Source organism: Papaver somniferum, chromosome 3 (assembly GCF_003573695.1).
Source record: "Papaver somniferum cultivar HN1 chromosome 3, ASM357369v1, whole genome shotgun sequence".
Classification (NCBI taxonomy): Eukaryota; Viridiplantae; Streptophyta; class Magnoliopsida; order Ranunculales; family Papaveraceae; genus Papaver; species Papaver somniferum.
This window is the reverse complement of record NC_039360.1, coordinates 184,092,329-184,109,242: the sequence shown is the minus strand read 5'-3', so window position 1 is coordinate 184,109,242 and position 16,914 is coordinate 184,092,329. Positions and strand designations below refer to the sequence as shown.

Sequence of the window (16,914 nt, the reverse complement as noted above, 5' to 3'; positions counted from 1 at the left end):
ACCGAGTTTGGGAAAACTCGAATTTCTTCTTCTCTGGCTCTCCTCAGCCCCCCAGACTCTCGACACCCTTTCTACTCAACCACAACAACCTATTTATAGCCAACAGACCCATCGAATCTCGCTCATTCACTCCATATAATTCTCTTTAACTCGGCAGTAAAGAAAATATTTCTGGGAATATTTTCTTTCCCGTTTCATATTCTCACGCGTTTTCAAGCCTCCAAATTACCATATTTAACTCCTTCACGCTCCAACAGGCTGTGAGGGTCTTCCATGCACGCACAAAACACGTTGAATCTTCTCCAAATCACGTGAAACCCGTGATATACACGAACTGCCATGTTTTCAACCCGTGAATTGTTTAGCTGATTCTAGCCAATTCTGGTCGAACCAAACGCCCACAGTGTGTTTAATAAGCCATATCACAACTATCTACCAAAAATCATCCATTGAATCTCCCTAGAACACGTTCAACAATTCGATCAAAAATCTGTAGAAGTGTTCTCCATTTTCCCGCCAAAAACAAAATTCAAATGGAGAAGATGACCTCCCCCTAATCCTGTACTGGGGTGCGAATAACAACTGCCTTTTGGGGTGACCTGGGGTGCCCCTTAGTAATTGAGGTGCCCCTTATCCAACGGTGAGAGTCCGAATAACACGTGTCCTCCGGAGCTTTTACCAACTTTTCGAGCCGAATTTTCCAAAAAATGTTTTTTTCCAAAGGTGCCTACAAACACATAAAACACCAAAATAGTACAAACTCGAGTTCCAACAATATATAGTATTGAGATCAAATTAAACACAAAAATGTGTCTATCAGATGGATGATACTAGGTTATTTTGTTTGGAAAGATTCTAGGTTATTAATTTTGCTAATGCCTCTTCTATCATATGTTTAGTGTTTCAATTCTATGTTTTCAGTTCTGCTGGCCTGGATAATTAGAAAAAATTTGTATCCTTTTTTTTCCTCTCCTGGTTTCATGTCTTGATATAGTTGGGATTGACGAACATCTGGCAACAGAATAAGAGGATGATACTCATATGCTTTTCTCTTTAGTGGCGCATGATAGCCTGGTTCTTGTCCCGCTTTGATCCCCTTGCTTTTTTGATCCGCTTTTATCCTACCTGTTCTGGTTTTACCCTCGGTAATGAACTCGGGATCTAGCTTTTTCTTTGCAACTCTGTTTTGTGGTGTCTTGGACAACTTTCCAGCCACTTGTGTCATCAATATCTTTGTTTCCCTCATTTTCCCTGCTCTTGTTCTCACTGGTGTCTTTTGTTCTTCTACTTTGACTGCTAAAAAATTCACTTTCATGTTGTTGGATAAACTGCACTGCTTCAGCAATGATCCTTTCTCGTACATCGTCATTGGATAATGATTTTTGCGACGACTCTTCTTTTGGATCTTCTTGGCTCAATAATGAAAAGCTTGGACAGTCACTGCAGATCAAGGTTGCCATCCTTTCCTTCACTTCAGTTGGTGATGTTCTGTAACAACCTTTTCAAGCTTTACGAATACAGTTTCGGACAAGTTATCTAGAAGGTCGTCAATTATTTTATAAGGATCCTTTTCTGGCTCTTCTCCCTGTGTGAGTAAAAGGACATCTTCTTCAACCGGCAACATGCCTTTAGGGTCCAGCTGAGATATGGCTTGAGCTGCAATTATCATAGCTTCATCAATTTCAGCAGTTTGAGTGGTATCCATCACATCCTGGTTATCAAGGTCCATCTGGTCTTGTTGATCTTCTGGGATTTCATTTGTCTTTGGCAGAGAAGTGCTAAAAAAATGCAATTTTGTTAGGTTGTACAAAGTTGTACACTATTGTACACACACAAAATAAATCACTAAGGTGTACATCTTGGTACACATATATAGAAAATGAAAAGAAATTTGAGCTGAGATCATTTTCTTCATACCTCCGCTTGTTAGCAGTTTCAGACTCAACTCCTCGGCTTGTTTCATCCTTGCCATCCTCTTCTTCATTTGTCTTTGACAGACGAATGCTGAAAAATATAATTATGAATTATAAAAGTGGTGTAAAAGTATGTACATATACAAAAAATGAAAAGAAATGCGAGCTGAGATCATCATATCTCGGCTTGTCAGCAGTTTCAGACTCAAATCCTTTGTCGTATTCGTTTGCATCCTCCATATCATTTTCTTCATTTTCCTCATTGGTCTTTGATAAATGAGTGATAAAAGATGCAAGTTTTGAGAAAAGGTATAACACACTGGTGTACAACTATGTCCACACATTAAGAATATAAAAAGAAATGTCTGCCATATTTAATAAAAGTGATGTTATACCTTGGCTTTTCAGGAGTTTCATACGGAACTTCGTTCTTTTTGGATTCAGCTTCATCCTCCTCATCACTACCTTTGCTACCCTCTTTTTCATTATCATCATCATGCACATCACCACCTTTGCCACCCTCCTCCTCCTCCTCCTCATCATCACTATCATCCACATCACCACCTTTGTCACCTTCCTCCTTCTCATCATCATCACTTTCATCATTATCACTATCATCCACTTTTCCACCTTTCTCACCTTCCCCCTCCTCCTCCTCCTCCTCAGGTTCACGTTCATCCTCAAGTTTTAATGCTTTTGTAAATGAAATGATTTCTTGCAAGGTGTCAACACATAAACCAACAAGATCCTTATCATTTGGCAAATTCTTCAGATCAGCTGCATGAATTGTTAGGCTTTTTTCTTCAATGCAGGTAAGAAGCTTTTCATGTTTAACGTGCAAGTCAGAAAGCTCTTCATATACTTCATCTCTTTGCATTAGTGCTATGTGAAGCTTTTCCTTCAGTGCATTTGTGCTATTTTCTTTCCTATTCTTTTTGTACTCATCCAAAACCTGTTGCTCTTCATCACTGAAAGACTTTACCCATCCTGGTTGCATCTGAAAACATGTCAAAGTATCAATATGGATCACAGATGTACATCTTTTTACACATGTGTTACAGGTGTATATTGTTGTACACAAGACAAAATTCAAAATTTATCACCAGTTTGTACACCTTATCAAGGTGTACATTAATGTACACATGTAGGAAGAAGTCACTATCATAAGAAAGTTATCGAGTTACTTTTTTCATAGCTTCATTAAGGTCTTTCTCGATTGATGTACTGATGTCACTTATTACCCACCTTAGAAACCTTGTTCATTTCTTGGTGTCATGCTTTTGTTGTGTTCAGAAAACAAATACTACATTAACAAACAAGTAAAGAGTTAGAAATGTGATAGGACCCAATAAATACAATGAACCAAAGCACTTAAATTGGTACAACTTAACACAGGTGTAAAACAATGTACACATGTAAACTTACCAACAGGTATACCATGCAACCATTAACTTTAAGTGGTGACTGAATATGTTTCCTAATGTTATCCATTAGATATTTATGTATATGATTCATTTTATCCAATGATTCAAAGTAGTGAGCAAAATTGCTCTTGTTAAGCATGCTTCCGTTTGCACTGGTAAACAAAACTGTGATGCACAAGTACATCCCAAACAACACTACCAAATCCTCAGCATTTATTTCAATCTCTTTTTCCAACGTTGTTCTTCCCTTCATTATACGCAAGATTTCATTCTCCACATCTAGTTCCCCCAACTTAGTTGGTTCCTTCAGAATTATTCGGGTTATCAATGTACCAAATGTCATCTCAGCTCTAGTTTTGGTAGTTCCTCCTTCACCAGGTTCTGATGCCACCATATCTAATCCAAAAATTAAAAACAAATCTTCTGGCACACTCTTTACTTCCACTATATTTTTCTTCTTGGCAGTATTGAAAATGAAAACATTCTCCCCTGAATTATCATGGAGGAACTAGTTCACAATCTTCAAGATTGAGTCTGGATTCTTGAACCACACATCTCTCTTTTTATCTCATTTCTTTTCTGATTTTTCTCCTCTTTCTTTTCAGCTTTCTTGTGAACAAAGACATCTACCATAGGCCAAAAAGGTCTCTCCTTTTGTTTCTCTAACTAAAACTCAGTGAACAATCAATGACTCAAAACCAAACTACTCTTACATACCAAAAACTAAAAAAAAAAAAAAAAGTCAGTGAACCAGACTTTATCAGGATTCTTATTTCTTACTTCTTCATCCTCCTCAAGGTGCTTGTTTACAAAATCATTGATTGCATGAAAACCTGATCTATCAGGTTTGTTTGTATCTACAAAAATAGAAAAATGGGAATAAGAAAAGATAAGCATAATATATATTACTCACACAAAACTTCTGGTGTACAAACCAGTTGTTGATGGTGGATTTTTGTTTAAGGCTAAAATTGTAAAAGCCGAATTTTAATAGGCTGACATTCTGTAAAGGATAAAGCCATTTGAGTGATGAATACTTCTTCACTTTATTAATTCACCCAGAATGGAGCATGTGGCAACAATCCCTGTGAATTAAATACACCCAGAACAGAGCATGTAGCAACAATCCCGATTTTCTGTGGATTTATAGCATTGTTAATTAATGCCTTATTAGCCTTGTATTTCCTGTGCTGTTCCCGGGAACCCTCACTGTTGATGCGGCATGAGGACTGAGTGTTGCTCCTAACAGGGTAACACGAATCTCCGAGTGTCAATAGTGAGGCATGCACGAAATGCCCGTACATGCTATCTCTCTCGATGTGTTATACTAGCCCGATTGAGTAAAGTCTCTCGGTGTGTTATACTAGCCCGATTGAGCATTCCTCTCGTTGTGTTATACTAGCCCGATTGAGTATAATTTGGACTGCCCATGCCAGTCTCAGAAATAATCATGGACACGCAGGTTGGCCGCATGATTCGATAGCCAAGACGATACTCAGTAGGAGCAGGATATCACCACAATGACCACCAGCGGGCCCGGTTGTGCCCTGGCTGGTCGAATACATACTACGCCCTTCAAATGGCCACCGAACGCCATCCCAGAGTTGGATGTCCAGGCTGGTGTGGAGAAGCTAAAAAGGATCGCGCGACAAGGGCCGGCCAAACCAGACTTAAAAGCAGTCATGGCCGTCCAACTTCGCCGGCCCGGTTGGACGGCGTAGATTGTTCCAAGTCCGGTCGGACAAGTACCGTGGTGTACACCAACGGGCCCCCTTCATACCTGCATAATCGATCCTCCCCTGACTTAGCCACGGAATGACGTGTGGTTGCCTGAAGTTGGGCCGGCGTGAGGCTTAAAGGGTCGCAGGAAATTCCACTAAGGGTCTCAGATTGATCACGACCATCCAACTTTACAAGCATGTTTGGATGGCTTAGATCAGGCCTATGCCATCAGTCAGGTATCACCATGTTCACCACCGGCCCAATGTGGGTCCCACGTGGTCGGCCAATCCAAATGAAGAGCATAGCATGCAAATTCGTCCGGCCAAAGTAGCATGCGCGCGACCAATATAAAACCCTAATTAGGGTTTGCGACATATTACATGTGTCGTAAATCGATCACGAGCGTCCATCTTCTCCAGCCTGGATGAAGGGTGCAGGAATAGACTAAGGAGGTCCAGAGAGTATCTACATGATCACCGTGGGCCCGTCTACCTCTATGTCCGACCGACCAGAGCAAGGCAGGACCAGACGCCTCGGTTCGTGCGCCCTGAAGATGGCATGTCGCGCCCCTTTGGAAATCCTTTGCGGCACAGGATTCCTGTCGCAAATCGATCTCAGCCACTCCTCTTTATCGGTAAACTTGAGTGGCCTAGATCGCATCTTCATGATGCAGTGAGGTATGGACATGCACAACGGCAAGCCGTCTACACGCCTGCCCGGTCGGTCCTGCCAAGAACACCTCCCATGCTTGGTTTCGACCAAGCTGAAGAGTGATGCTTTCACCTCTTCAAAACCCTAAAACTTCATCAACGGTCGCAGATGAGCGTCATATATCATCTCATCCGTCCAACTCTACCAGCTTGGTTAGGCAGCCCAGGCTAGGAGTTAAATGGCCAATAAGGTGTCGTTGTGATTACCATCCGTCACCCTACCACATCATGTGATCGACCAAGGGAGGGCTTGCCTGTGCAACCTCCAAACTATCATTCGAAGATAACTAAGCATGCATCTGTTCTAAGACGCTTAATCCACGACTTACTCCATTAAGCCTTAAAACAACGATGCTTCATACACATTGATTATATTCGATGCGTTACATGTATAGAATACACACGATATTTCATGAATATCGACTTCCTAAATAACTTAGTTATTTAACCTAGCACCGTATGCTACCTTCTGTGGGTCCCACGATCCACACAATCGAGACATCAAGCATGTCACAAGTTGGAGGATACATACTGGGGTATTGGTCTGGCGGTTTACAGCGTGCAGCGTGCAACGCGCCATCACAAGAACGTGTCAGGAAAACATGGACGGTTAGTGATGATGGGATGAGTCGGCTTATACCTGATCGTGTGACAATCACTTACACGACTCCATTACTCCATCACTCCACTTCCTCCACTTCCCACGAGAGACGTGGGTTTGGCTCAATGACTTGTATAAATAGGTTCTCCTCCTTATTTCCAAGACAGACAAGGACAGAAACCAAGTATTGATACAATTCGTATTCAAACACACAGAGCCGATTGCTTACATCTTGCAAGCCAGTTTGGTATTCTGATACAAGTCATAAACAACCAACACATTCACAATCTCAACACCTTCTTCGCTTCCCTCTCTAAGATCAACCCCATCTCCTTCACTTTGTGACCGAAGCAAGTCTGGAACGACCATTTCTTGGTTTAGGCCAGAATTGTACAGATTGATCTCTCAAATCAGAAATCACTCCCGTGCAGTGCATTTGTTTAGGGTTTAGATTCATTTCTCATCCACACACACCTCAAAATTACCAAAACCAGCAGAAATAATTTTCACCCGTAAACACCAGTACACTGCTACAGAAATATAACAAGAGCAACATTAATTCCCATATAACAAGCCATATATCACTATAACACCATGATGGTGTAAAAACCTGTACATTCCTACAGAAACATCTTTAAAACACACACAACATGCCATGAATCACTACAATAGAATCACTGCAACATCATCCTTAAGTGGTCAATGGGTAAGTGGTCAACAACATACTTAAGTGGTCCTATAAATAGATCATTACTCATCTGCATTCTGTAAGAGATAAATGAAACATTTCCGACTGAAAATGAATATGTTACTTGCTCATCTGCATTCTTTAAGAGATAATGCTCAAGTGGTCCTCTAAACTGAATGACTTAGCACTGAGAGTATGTACAAACTGGGAGTATGTACACTAAGTAAAAAAACAATTACCAAATGAAATGACTTAATGAAAATCTGGCAGATCTTGTTATTATCACGCAACAATAGGCCATGAATCTGATAAAACAAGAACATGTTATCCTTTATGTACAGATATGTACAAACCAACAACAAATACCATAAAAACCACTCACAAACTCACATAACATGACATGAATCACTGGAACATCATGTTGGTGTACAAATCTGTACACACCAACAACAAATCTGAATTTTTTTTTTGCTAAAAAACAGACAGAAGATGACATGAATCACTGCAACAACATGTTGGTGTACTAGTATGTACACACCAACAAGAAATCTGAAGAAGAAAATTGCTAAAAAAATACAAAACTGGACATGAATCACTACAAACAGCATGTTGGTGTACTAGTTTGTACACACCAACAACAAATCTGAAAAAAATTTGCTAAAAAACAGACAAAACTGGACAAGAATCACTACAATAGCATGTTGGTGTACTAGTCGGTACACACCAACAATAAATCTGAAAAAAAATTGATAAAAAATAGACAAAACTGAACATGGATCACTAGAACAACATGTTGGTGTACTAGTATGTACACACCAACAACAAATCTGAAAAAAAAAATTGATAAAAAATAGACAAAACTGCACATGAATCACTACAAAAACATGTTGGTGTACTAGTCTGTACATACCAACAACAAATCTGGAAAAAAAAAATTGCTTAAAAACAGACAAAACTGAACATTAATTGTTACCTTTTGCTCTTTTAACAGATTTTGAAGCTGCTGTTGTCTTTGAAGGATTTGTTTTCTTTGATTTCTTCTTAGGTGGTGATGTTTTTGAAGTTTCTGGTACTGAAATTGATGTTGAAACTTTTACTGCTGATTTTGATCTCGTTTTTGGTCCTGTTGATTTTCGAACTTCGTCTACTGCAATTGATGAAGTTTCTTCTTCAGTTGATGTTGAATCTTCCCCTATTTCTTCTGCTTTTCTCTTTGTAACTACCTTTTTTCCACTCAACATGATGTTACCGGTACTGCAATCACTTAGATGTTTGATTATGAAGATTTTAGGATTTTGTTTTTGTGTCTTCACAGTTAAGTTAAAGATTTTAGAGACGGTTTCTTCAGTTTTTTATTTTTTTCATAGTTTTTATTTTTCTCTCGTTAAGGAAAAGGAAAATATTTTCCGTTATTATATTTGTGGAAGTGGTGAACGTGGCACCCCTATATTCATTGCGTCAGTTATATGCGGTTTTTCTTTCGCCCCACGTGTGCATTATGAAAAGCGTGCAAAGGAGAAGAAAGTCTTTATACATTTTCAAATTAATTATGGACTAATCTGTTCCTAATCGGATCTGGGTGGACTAAACCGTTCTTTTAGAGCATCCACAATGGACGATCAAACCTATATATTTGGTCAAGAAACGAGACACAGCGGGACAGACTATCGAGTAAAAGCTGGACCAAAACCAAATCCCAGACTATATTTGGTCTGGGACCAAGACCAAACCCAAATATAGTCGAGCGAACGCATAAAGTGATCCTGTGATGGGGCGAACGTATAAAGTGATCATGTGATGGGGCGAACGTATAAAGTGATCCTTGTGATGGGGCGGACATTATATGTGATCCTTGTGATGGGGCAGACATTATATGTGATCCTGACCAAATGGGGCGGACATTATATGTGATCCTTGTGATGGGGCGAACATTATATGTGATCCTGACCAAATTTACTCTTCCATCCTAGTGTAACACCACAGACTAAACTCAAATTTGGTCGTTTTTTTTCTGGTCTTTGATTTTTGGTTTTGATCGCACCACTCCAGTTGCTCTTAGAGGCGTTTTTGGACTAAACCGTTTTTTCCCCTTGTTTTAGTGTGTGCTGTAGTAATTTGCAGTCAAAAGTTAGCTTGACCTCTTGGAGTAAACCAGCTGGGTATGCCCTCAATTGAATTACTGGTGCCACCGTAAAAAGGACTGTTCTTACTAGCCAGCCGCCAACAAGCGGTTAGATCGTAATGAGCAAAAGCCAAAACCCAACAAAACTTCAAAGTTGTGTGCCCTAGTAAACTCCACTACTTCCCGGCGACGGAAGAAACTCAAACTTAATTACTCATTCATTCCATGATGTTTAATTAATTTATGAGAATTTTGATGGCGAAATTAGAACCCAAGGATCGGATTGTCGTAGAAACTGTCGCAGAATTTGATCCATCAAAAACTTCATCATCATCGCTTAAATCATTCAAATCCTTAGCTATATCATCAGTATCAAATACTCAAACCCTAATTTATATCGGAACTGATTATGGATCAATAATCTTACTTTTCTTAGGTAATTCATCTTCTCCTGAAAAAGAAAATGGTTCGGATCTCAAACCTGAAAATCACACCCTTACATTCTCAAGATTTATATCAGTTACTGATTCACCAGTAGAGTTAATGCATGTTTTTGTGGAGATTGATAGAATTTTAGTACTTTCAGATGGGTGTTTGTTTTTATTAGATTCTTTGTTACTTCAACCTCCCAAAAGATTGAGTTTTCCCAGAGGAGTCACTTTCTTTACTCGTAGATTACATAGTGCTGGTAATGTATCTGGTACTACTAGTTCTTCTTCTTCAAGTTTAAATATTTTTGGAGAAAGTGATTTAGTGAATTCTACTTCTAGTTCGAGGTTTCTGAAGAAATTAGGGGGAGGAATCAGCAGGGAAAAGGGGACTAAATCAAGAGATTTTTCTTCTCAATTACAAAAGGAAGCTAGTGGTAATAATTGTTTAGTTTCTGTTGCTATAGGAAAGAAGATAGTTTTAGTTGAACTTTTATTACCATATGAGGGAGTTATTGATACTGTTGTTCTGAAAGAAATTCAAGGTGTTGAGGGGGTTAAAACTATGGTATGGTTAGATGATTCTATTGTTGTTGGCACTGCTAACGGTTATACACTCTTTTCTGCGATTACGGGGCAAAATGTAATGTTGTTTTCACTTCCTGATCCGTCTTGTAGCCCATATTTGAAAACACTTGGGAAACATCATGAGGCTCTTTTGTTAGTTGACAATGTGGGTATTATTGTTAATGCTAATGGGGAACCAGTTGGTGGAAGTTTGGTTTTCCGCCGTGCTCCTGATTCGATTGTGAATGTATCTTCTTATTTGATTGTTGTTAAAGATGGAAGGATGGATTTGTATCATAAGAAAACAAGTCTTTGTATTCAGTCCATTAATTTTGCGGCACAAGAAGTTGGTTCATGCATTGTGGAAAGCGAGGACGGTGGAAATGGAGAACTTGTTGTCGTTGCGACATCTTCTAAGGTAATGCTAAAATTCATACTGTACACTACTTGGAAAAACTAGAATGTCAAACTGTTAACACTTTGCAACATTTTATCTAGCATTGCATATTTCTTGGATCACTTTATTGATTAGGCAAATGTTTAGTTTGTTATTCTGTTTATTCTATAAGAAGTTCATATTCATTTCTACAGGTCATCTGCTTTAGGAAACTATCAGTTGCAGAGCAGGTTAAAGACTTACTGAGGAAAAAGAACTTTAAGGAAGCCATTGCTTTGGTGGAAGAACTCAAGTGCGAAGGTGAAATGACAAAAGAAATGCTTTCCTTTGTCCATGCTCAAGTGGGGTTTGTATTGCTATTTGATTTGCATTTTGAGGAAGCCGTGGATCATTTCTTGCAGTCTGAAACAATGGAACCATCAGAAGTATTTCCATTTATTACGCGGGATCTGAGTCGCTGGTCCCACATGGTAATTATTTTATTAATTTTCACTGTCTTTCTTGCTGCTTGATATGGTTTATAATTTGCAGAGAATTTCGACAGTAGTGACAACTTTACAAATGTATTCCTCTTGATAAAGTCCCATGTTTAAGAGCACAAAATTCCTATATTCCTCTTGATACAGTCCCATGTTTAAGACCACAAAATTCCTAAATATAAGATTCTTGATGCATAAAATGCCAACTCGTTGTGTAGTGGTATTCTTATCGCGCATCATACTTCCTTAATATTGAAAATTAAATCAGACTTGTATGAATCAGATTCCGAGGAACCGATACTGGGGCTTGCATCCTCCTCCTATACCTCTTGAAGATGTCGTAGATGAAGGGTTGATGGCTATCCAAAGAGCTACATTTCTGAGAAAAGCAGGTGTAGAGACTGCAACTAATGAAGATTTTCTTGTAAATCCACCTAGTAGAGCTGATTTGTTGGAGTCAGCTATCCAAAACCTTATCAGGTCACTTCCTTGTTTTAGAAAGAAACATAATAGCCGTTCATATACTTATCTGTGTATCATATATAGGCAGATCGAAAATGCTTCGAAGTTGTACTTATCATGTACATATTAGTGGTTGCTTGTGATTACATCTTTGTCTCACTTATGTTTTATATGGTTGTCTTAGGTATCTACGTGTATGCCGCGAGAAGGAATTGACTCCTGCTATAAGGGAGGGAGTTGACACACTTCTGATGTATCTCTATAGAGCCCTTAATCATGTAGATGAAATGGAAAATCTGGCATCTTCTGAGAACAGTTGTGTTGTGGTATGATCCATTTGTTATTTTGTTTCAATACTAGGTTTACTTTATAGGCATACATGGTCTTGGTTAGTCTTACTGTGAAACTTAGTGATTATAGAACTCAAGACCATGCATCATGTGAATGATCATAAAAAACAGAATGCTGTTCTTACTATTTATTGCAAAGCAAAGTGTTGTTCTCAGAAGCCTGCTTGAAGGATGACCCTGCAACTTGCATGGGCCGTGCAGGAGGAGTTAGACACTTTACTAGATGAGTCTGGGCATTTAAGGACGCTTGCTTTTCTCTACTCAAGTAAAGGAATGAGCTCAAAGGCCTTAACGATCTGGCGTATTTTGGCACGAAATTATTCATCTGGCCTATGGAAAGCCCCTTCAATGGAGAACGGTCTAAACTTGATCTCCGGCCAGGAGACTGCTGCAGTCGAAGCATCAAAGCTTCTGAAGTCATCATCTGATCAAGATATGGTTTTGCAACATCTTGGATGGGTGTGTACAACTTCTTCCATAAATTATATGATTTTTGTAGGCATTTGAAGTGTTCATGCTTTCATAAATAGTAATGAGCATTGTTGTATTTGTAATTAGATTGCAGACATAGACCAGGAGCTTGCGGTAATCATTCTAACATCAGACACGAGAACCGATCAGCTTTCTCCAGGTAATTTGTTGGTTTCAAAAGACTTTTGAATGCTTAAACAGTTAAGATGCTAGTTGGTTTCTACTTTTCCCTTTTTATGTTCTTAGTCAGTCTATTAAGTAATCCATCTCATGCACTAGGCGTCCTAGTAACCATCATATATTCGCTGTACTGGCATGTTTGTGTTTTTCTTTTGTTTGTTTGTTGGGCTGACGAGCAGTACAGCTTGTGGAGCTTGACTTCGTAATGAAGTTGTGTAGACTCGATTTATGTTATTGTTCAGCTGGTTCATTAAATTTGATTTCATCTGGTACGGTTTGCAGCATAACCTTATGCAATTAATGAAGGAAGTGCTTGGGGATATTGTATTTCTTTACTGTATTGCATGTAAAATTAAGTTAAAACTTGACACAATACTTTTATGCTTGTAAATGTAGAAAGAGTAATTGAAGCAAGTGCTTTGAAGAAGGTTGAAATACTTCAGAGGTAAGTGTTTTCTTATTATCTCTTAGTGTGAAGTACTAAGCTGTTTTTCTAGGTATTCCTACGTCTGTAGTTTCTTCTCGGTTGCTTAAGATATTGTCTTGTGCTCTTGTTAAAGTTTTTCTTTCTTTCCTTCTTTCTATTTTTGTTTGTTACTGTTTTTCTGGCATCACCATATAGCCTTATCTGCGCAGATATCTCCAATGGTTGATTGAGGAGCAGGACTCTGATGATACACATTTCCATACAATGTACTCAGTCTCTCTTGCTAAGTCAACTCTAGAAGCTGTTAAAGTTGAAAATGAGTCTCAGAACCCTGCTGCTAAAAGGTCAGAAGCAATGCAAATTTCAGAAGTCGAAAGTCGAACCATCTATATTCAAGCTCTGAGAGAAAGATTACAGTTGTTTTTGGAGTCCTCAGACTTGTATGATCCAGAAGAAGTCCTTGACTTAATTGAAGAATCAGAATTGTGGTTGGAAAAGGTTGTCTGAGTTTCTGTCTTTCTCTCTTAACATGTTTTCTCTATGAATTCAATTTGGTACCTGTATACGTCAGTTTCAGTAATCCTAGGGTCACTTGTTTTTTTTGTGTCCCTAATATAGTCTTTGGCTTTTTATATCAGGCTATTCTTTACAGGAAACTAGGGCAAGAGACACTAGTTCTCAAAATCTTGGCTTTGTAAGTTTAAAAGCAACTGCGATACTTTTGATCATTCTATTTAGATAAGGAACTTGAGGAACATCAAGTTACACTAAAAGTGCAGTTATAGCTTATTTGAGTTCTGAAATATCTGTTACTTGACTTATTTTAGGAAGCTGGAGGACAGTGAAGCAGCAGAGCGATATTGTGCTGAGATTGGAAGACCAGATGCCTATATGCAGTAAGTTATTTTTTGTCCAGTATAGTTTTTTCTTTTATTCATGGGAATATAAGCCTCAATATTGGAGTTCTTTTTCTAATTTTGTTGGTTTATGGTTTACTGCAGGTTGCTTGATATGTACTTGGATCCACAAAATGGAAAGGAACCAATGTTTAATGCTGCAGTTCGTCTTCTGCATAATCATGGAGAATCTTTGGATCCTCGGCAAGTTCTAACGGTATTATATTGTTATCGAATATCATCTCTTCTCTCTCACAATCTCTGTGTGAAAAATCTCTGGTGAGCTTAACTATCTCTTGTTGCAGACATTATCTCCTGATATGCCTCTCCAGCTTGCCTCCGACACACTAATAAGAATGATGAGAGCCCGAGTTCATCACCACCTTCAAAGTCAGGTAGGTTTTTTGTTTTTATTTTATTTTATATTTTTCGTAATGCATTGGAGGTTCATCCTTGACTAGAGAAGAATCATCTCCAATCAATGTTTAAACCATTACGTGATTACTTAATTGGCAAGCAATGCTTGAATGATCAGACATTTCTTAACAATTTTGACATTATTATCTTACTTCAGTTTCCCATTGTAGATTGTACATAGTCTATCCCGTGCGTTAACCATTGATAGCAGCTTAGCTAGACAAGAGGAGAGATCAAGAAACATACAGATTAACGATGAAAGCTCTTGCGATTCTTGCCATGCACGCCTGGGTACTAAGCTCTTTGCCATGTACCCTGATGATTCTATCGTTTGCTACAAGGTTGGTAATCTTTGACCTGTTGTCCTTTGGTGCTCCTTGTGATTGTGCATTATTAGACATAATAGTAATCATAAACGTTACTCATTTCGTTTATGATCTTCCTATCTGCCACACCTGCTCTTGGTTCAGTGTTATCGTCGTCAGGGTGAATCCACATCTGTATCTGGCCGTAACTTCAAGCAAGATCTCATCTTCAAACCAGGTTGGCTAGTCAATCGTTAGCAGCTGTGGTGGCTATTGGCAGCCACGTAAGGTCCAACTTTCTTCTTCATATTTTTTCTTAAAACTCCATTTGCCCCCCTACTCCTTGAAGCACCCATTTTATTCATCATTTTTTGTACCATATTTGTGGCATTCAGAGGGTGCAAGGATAAAACTGCTAATGTATAAAACATCAATAGAATGTAAGTAGAAAATTTTCGTGTTAGGTTCATACATATGCTAATGTATTTCTAACAGTTGACACTGGACGTCCTAATGTTATACCGGGGTACCTCCAATCAGTGAAATAATTAATGGGTAATGGCATAGTGAAAGATAAAATTAAGATTGAAGAGAATAAAAATCAACGTAAGCATCCATGGTTGTATGGAATACTATGGATGATGAGGAGTTTCTTCGGTTATTCTTTGAAAAGATGATGATTGAGTAAGATTGAGTAAAACCAAGGATTGTGTTTTATTGTACTCATATCAAAAATAGGGTATGATTTCTCAGTTTACAGTGACTTTATTTTCAAGATTTTCAGTCTAGCTATTTATTTGGAATACCCAAGTTTCTTGCAAGGAACCTGAGTTAATTATGAACCCAAGTTTCTATGACATAATCGTGAATTCAAATCAATTATTCATCTTAGTCCGGTATATTACAGTAATGTACCGACGTTCATCCAGAATATCATCAATTAACCCAAACATGGGTGGTATTTTCCCTTATCTTAAGAATTGTGCAAACTTGAACTAGGTCATCTAATAGTGGGACAAAGGGTGTAGTTGCCCAGTAAAACAGAGGGTGTAGTTGCCCAGTAAAAGTAGAATAAAATTTTGAACATATTCTGCTCTAAAACTGCCAAATGCGCGTCGGACGAAATATGCCATACAGTACCCTGCCGGCCAAGACCTCTTTGTCATCCCCTACCTGACTATCTCTATAATAATTTTGTGAGTCTTAATTTAATTTTGATTCATGTCATAATATATGAAGAGTGGAATGAATAACAGCAGCAGTGCGACTAGCAGATGGGGATCGATGTTTGAGACAAAAACAACAGTAACCCCAAGGAAAAATGGAGATGACCCAGATGATCTTCTACTATTTGGAGAAATCCATGAACGAAGCGAGAAAGAGAGAAGCAATAATCTTCTTCAGCCCATTTCATCTGATCACGATTTGCTTGATTACTCGGTTTCAGATCCAAATTCAGGTAGTTTTACTATAGTTCGACTAAGAACACAGTCAACACTTGAGTGTGTTACTTACTTTTGTTAATTCTGAGCTTAATTTTCAAATATTCGATCCTATGTAAAACCAGCAGGTAGTAATTATCCACTGTATTCCGCGAAAAAAATCAACGGAATGGAACTCCCGATAGAAAGAGGCAAGAATGATTATGATTGGTAAGAAATGTTAATTTAATTTGAATTACTAGTGCTTTTTAAAAATACTAAATGATCTTTAATCTCTATTATCTTCTTCGTATTACGCTAAAAACACCACCAGCAACTCCACTATTTCCATCTTTAGAGATGGAAATGGATCCAGAATTTCGTCATTCAAAGAGAAATCCCTATTCTCCAACCTCCTCTTACCAGGGTAATTTATTTTTGATTATAAAAATGACATCCTTTTACTTTTCAAATTAATTCTTTCATATGTAAATATATATAATGATAAGCCGCGATGATCAGTTTTCAGTGAACAACCTAGAATCAAAGCTGAATCATCGACCCAAATCACCAACAAAAGCAGCAGAGATTAAGGCGCCCTCTCTGTTGGCAACTCCAACAAATTCATCAACACAACCTAACAGTGACGCTCCTAATCCTGCATCAACCTCTGCCTGCAACAGTCATAACAATTATGGTTTTCACGACCTAACGTCCCGTAATATATCTCTTAAAGATCTACTCCCTCCGTCCCACTATTAAATGACCTAGTTTAAGTTTACACAATTTTTAAGGCAAGCAAGGAAAAAGAGTATATTTAAGCATTTTTTACAATTATACCCTTATAGATAATAACTAGTGAAATTTTGAAATGATTTATCTCTCAAATTACACCACGGATGTTCGCAAACTTCATACCATTGAAAAGCATTTT

General features: G+C 38.3%; 2 protein-coding genes across 8 annotated transcripts; both read left to right on the top strand.

The window, feature by feature from the left end:
- The first annotated feature begins 9,301 nt into the window (after nucleotides 1-9,301).
- Nucleotides 9,302-15,251, top strand: LOC113358246 (vacuolar sorting protein 3-like). 4 transcript variants are annotated; one of them, XM_026601784.1, is made up of 15 exons: nucleotides 9,303-10,593; nucleotides 10,767-11,042; nucleotides 11,335-11,531; nucleotides 11,698-11,839; nucleotides 12,065-12,322; nucleotides 12,422-12,494; nucleotides 12,911-12,959; nucleotides 13,151-13,439; nucleotides 13,580-13,635; nucleotides 13,769-13,837; nucleotides 13,943-14,054; nucleotides 14,143-14,232; nucleotides 14,425-14,595; nucleotides 14,725-14,843; nucleotides 15,055-15,251. In XM_026601784.1, exons 1-14 carry the CDS (start codon nucleotides 9,424-9,426, stop codon nucleotides 14,815-14,817), a joined length of 3,045 nt encoding a protein of 1,014 aa, XP_026457569.1. In that variant the 5' UTR covers nucleotides 9,303-9,423; the 3' UTR covers nucleotides 14,818-14,843; nucleotides 15,055-15,251. The 4 variants fall into 4 exon arrangements, with proteins under 4 accessions (XP_026457571.1, XP_026457569.1, XP_026457570.1 ...); XM_026601785.1 differs by having other exon boundaries at nucleotides 14,725-14,848; XM_026601783.1 differs by having other exon boundaries at nucleotides 14,725-15,104.
- A 469-nt stretch (nucleotides 15,252-15,720) lies between these two features.
- LOC113361952 lies at nucleotides 15,721-16,818 on the top strand. 4 transcript variants are annotated; one of them, XM_026605017.1, is made up of 4 exons: nucleotides 15,721-16,018; nucleotides 16,130-16,211; nucleotides 16,315-16,407; nucleotides 16,510-16,818. In XM_026605017.1, exons 1-4 carry the CDS (start codon nucleotides 15,793-15,795, stop codon nucleotides 16,571-16,573), a joined length of 465 nt encoding a protein of 154 aa, XP_026460802.1. In that variant the 5' UTR covers nucleotides 15,721-15,792; the 3' UTR covers nucleotides 16,574-16,818. The 4 variants fall into 4 exon arrangements, 3 of the variants coding, with proteins under 3 accessions (XP_026460802.1, XP_026460801.1, XP_026460803.1); XM_026605016.1 differs by having other exon boundaries at nucleotides 16,127-16,211; XM_026605018.1 differs by having other exon boundaries at nucleotides 16,127-16,211; nucleotides 16,503-16,547.
- The last annotated feature ends 96 nt before the right edge of the window (nucleotides 16,819-16,914 follow it).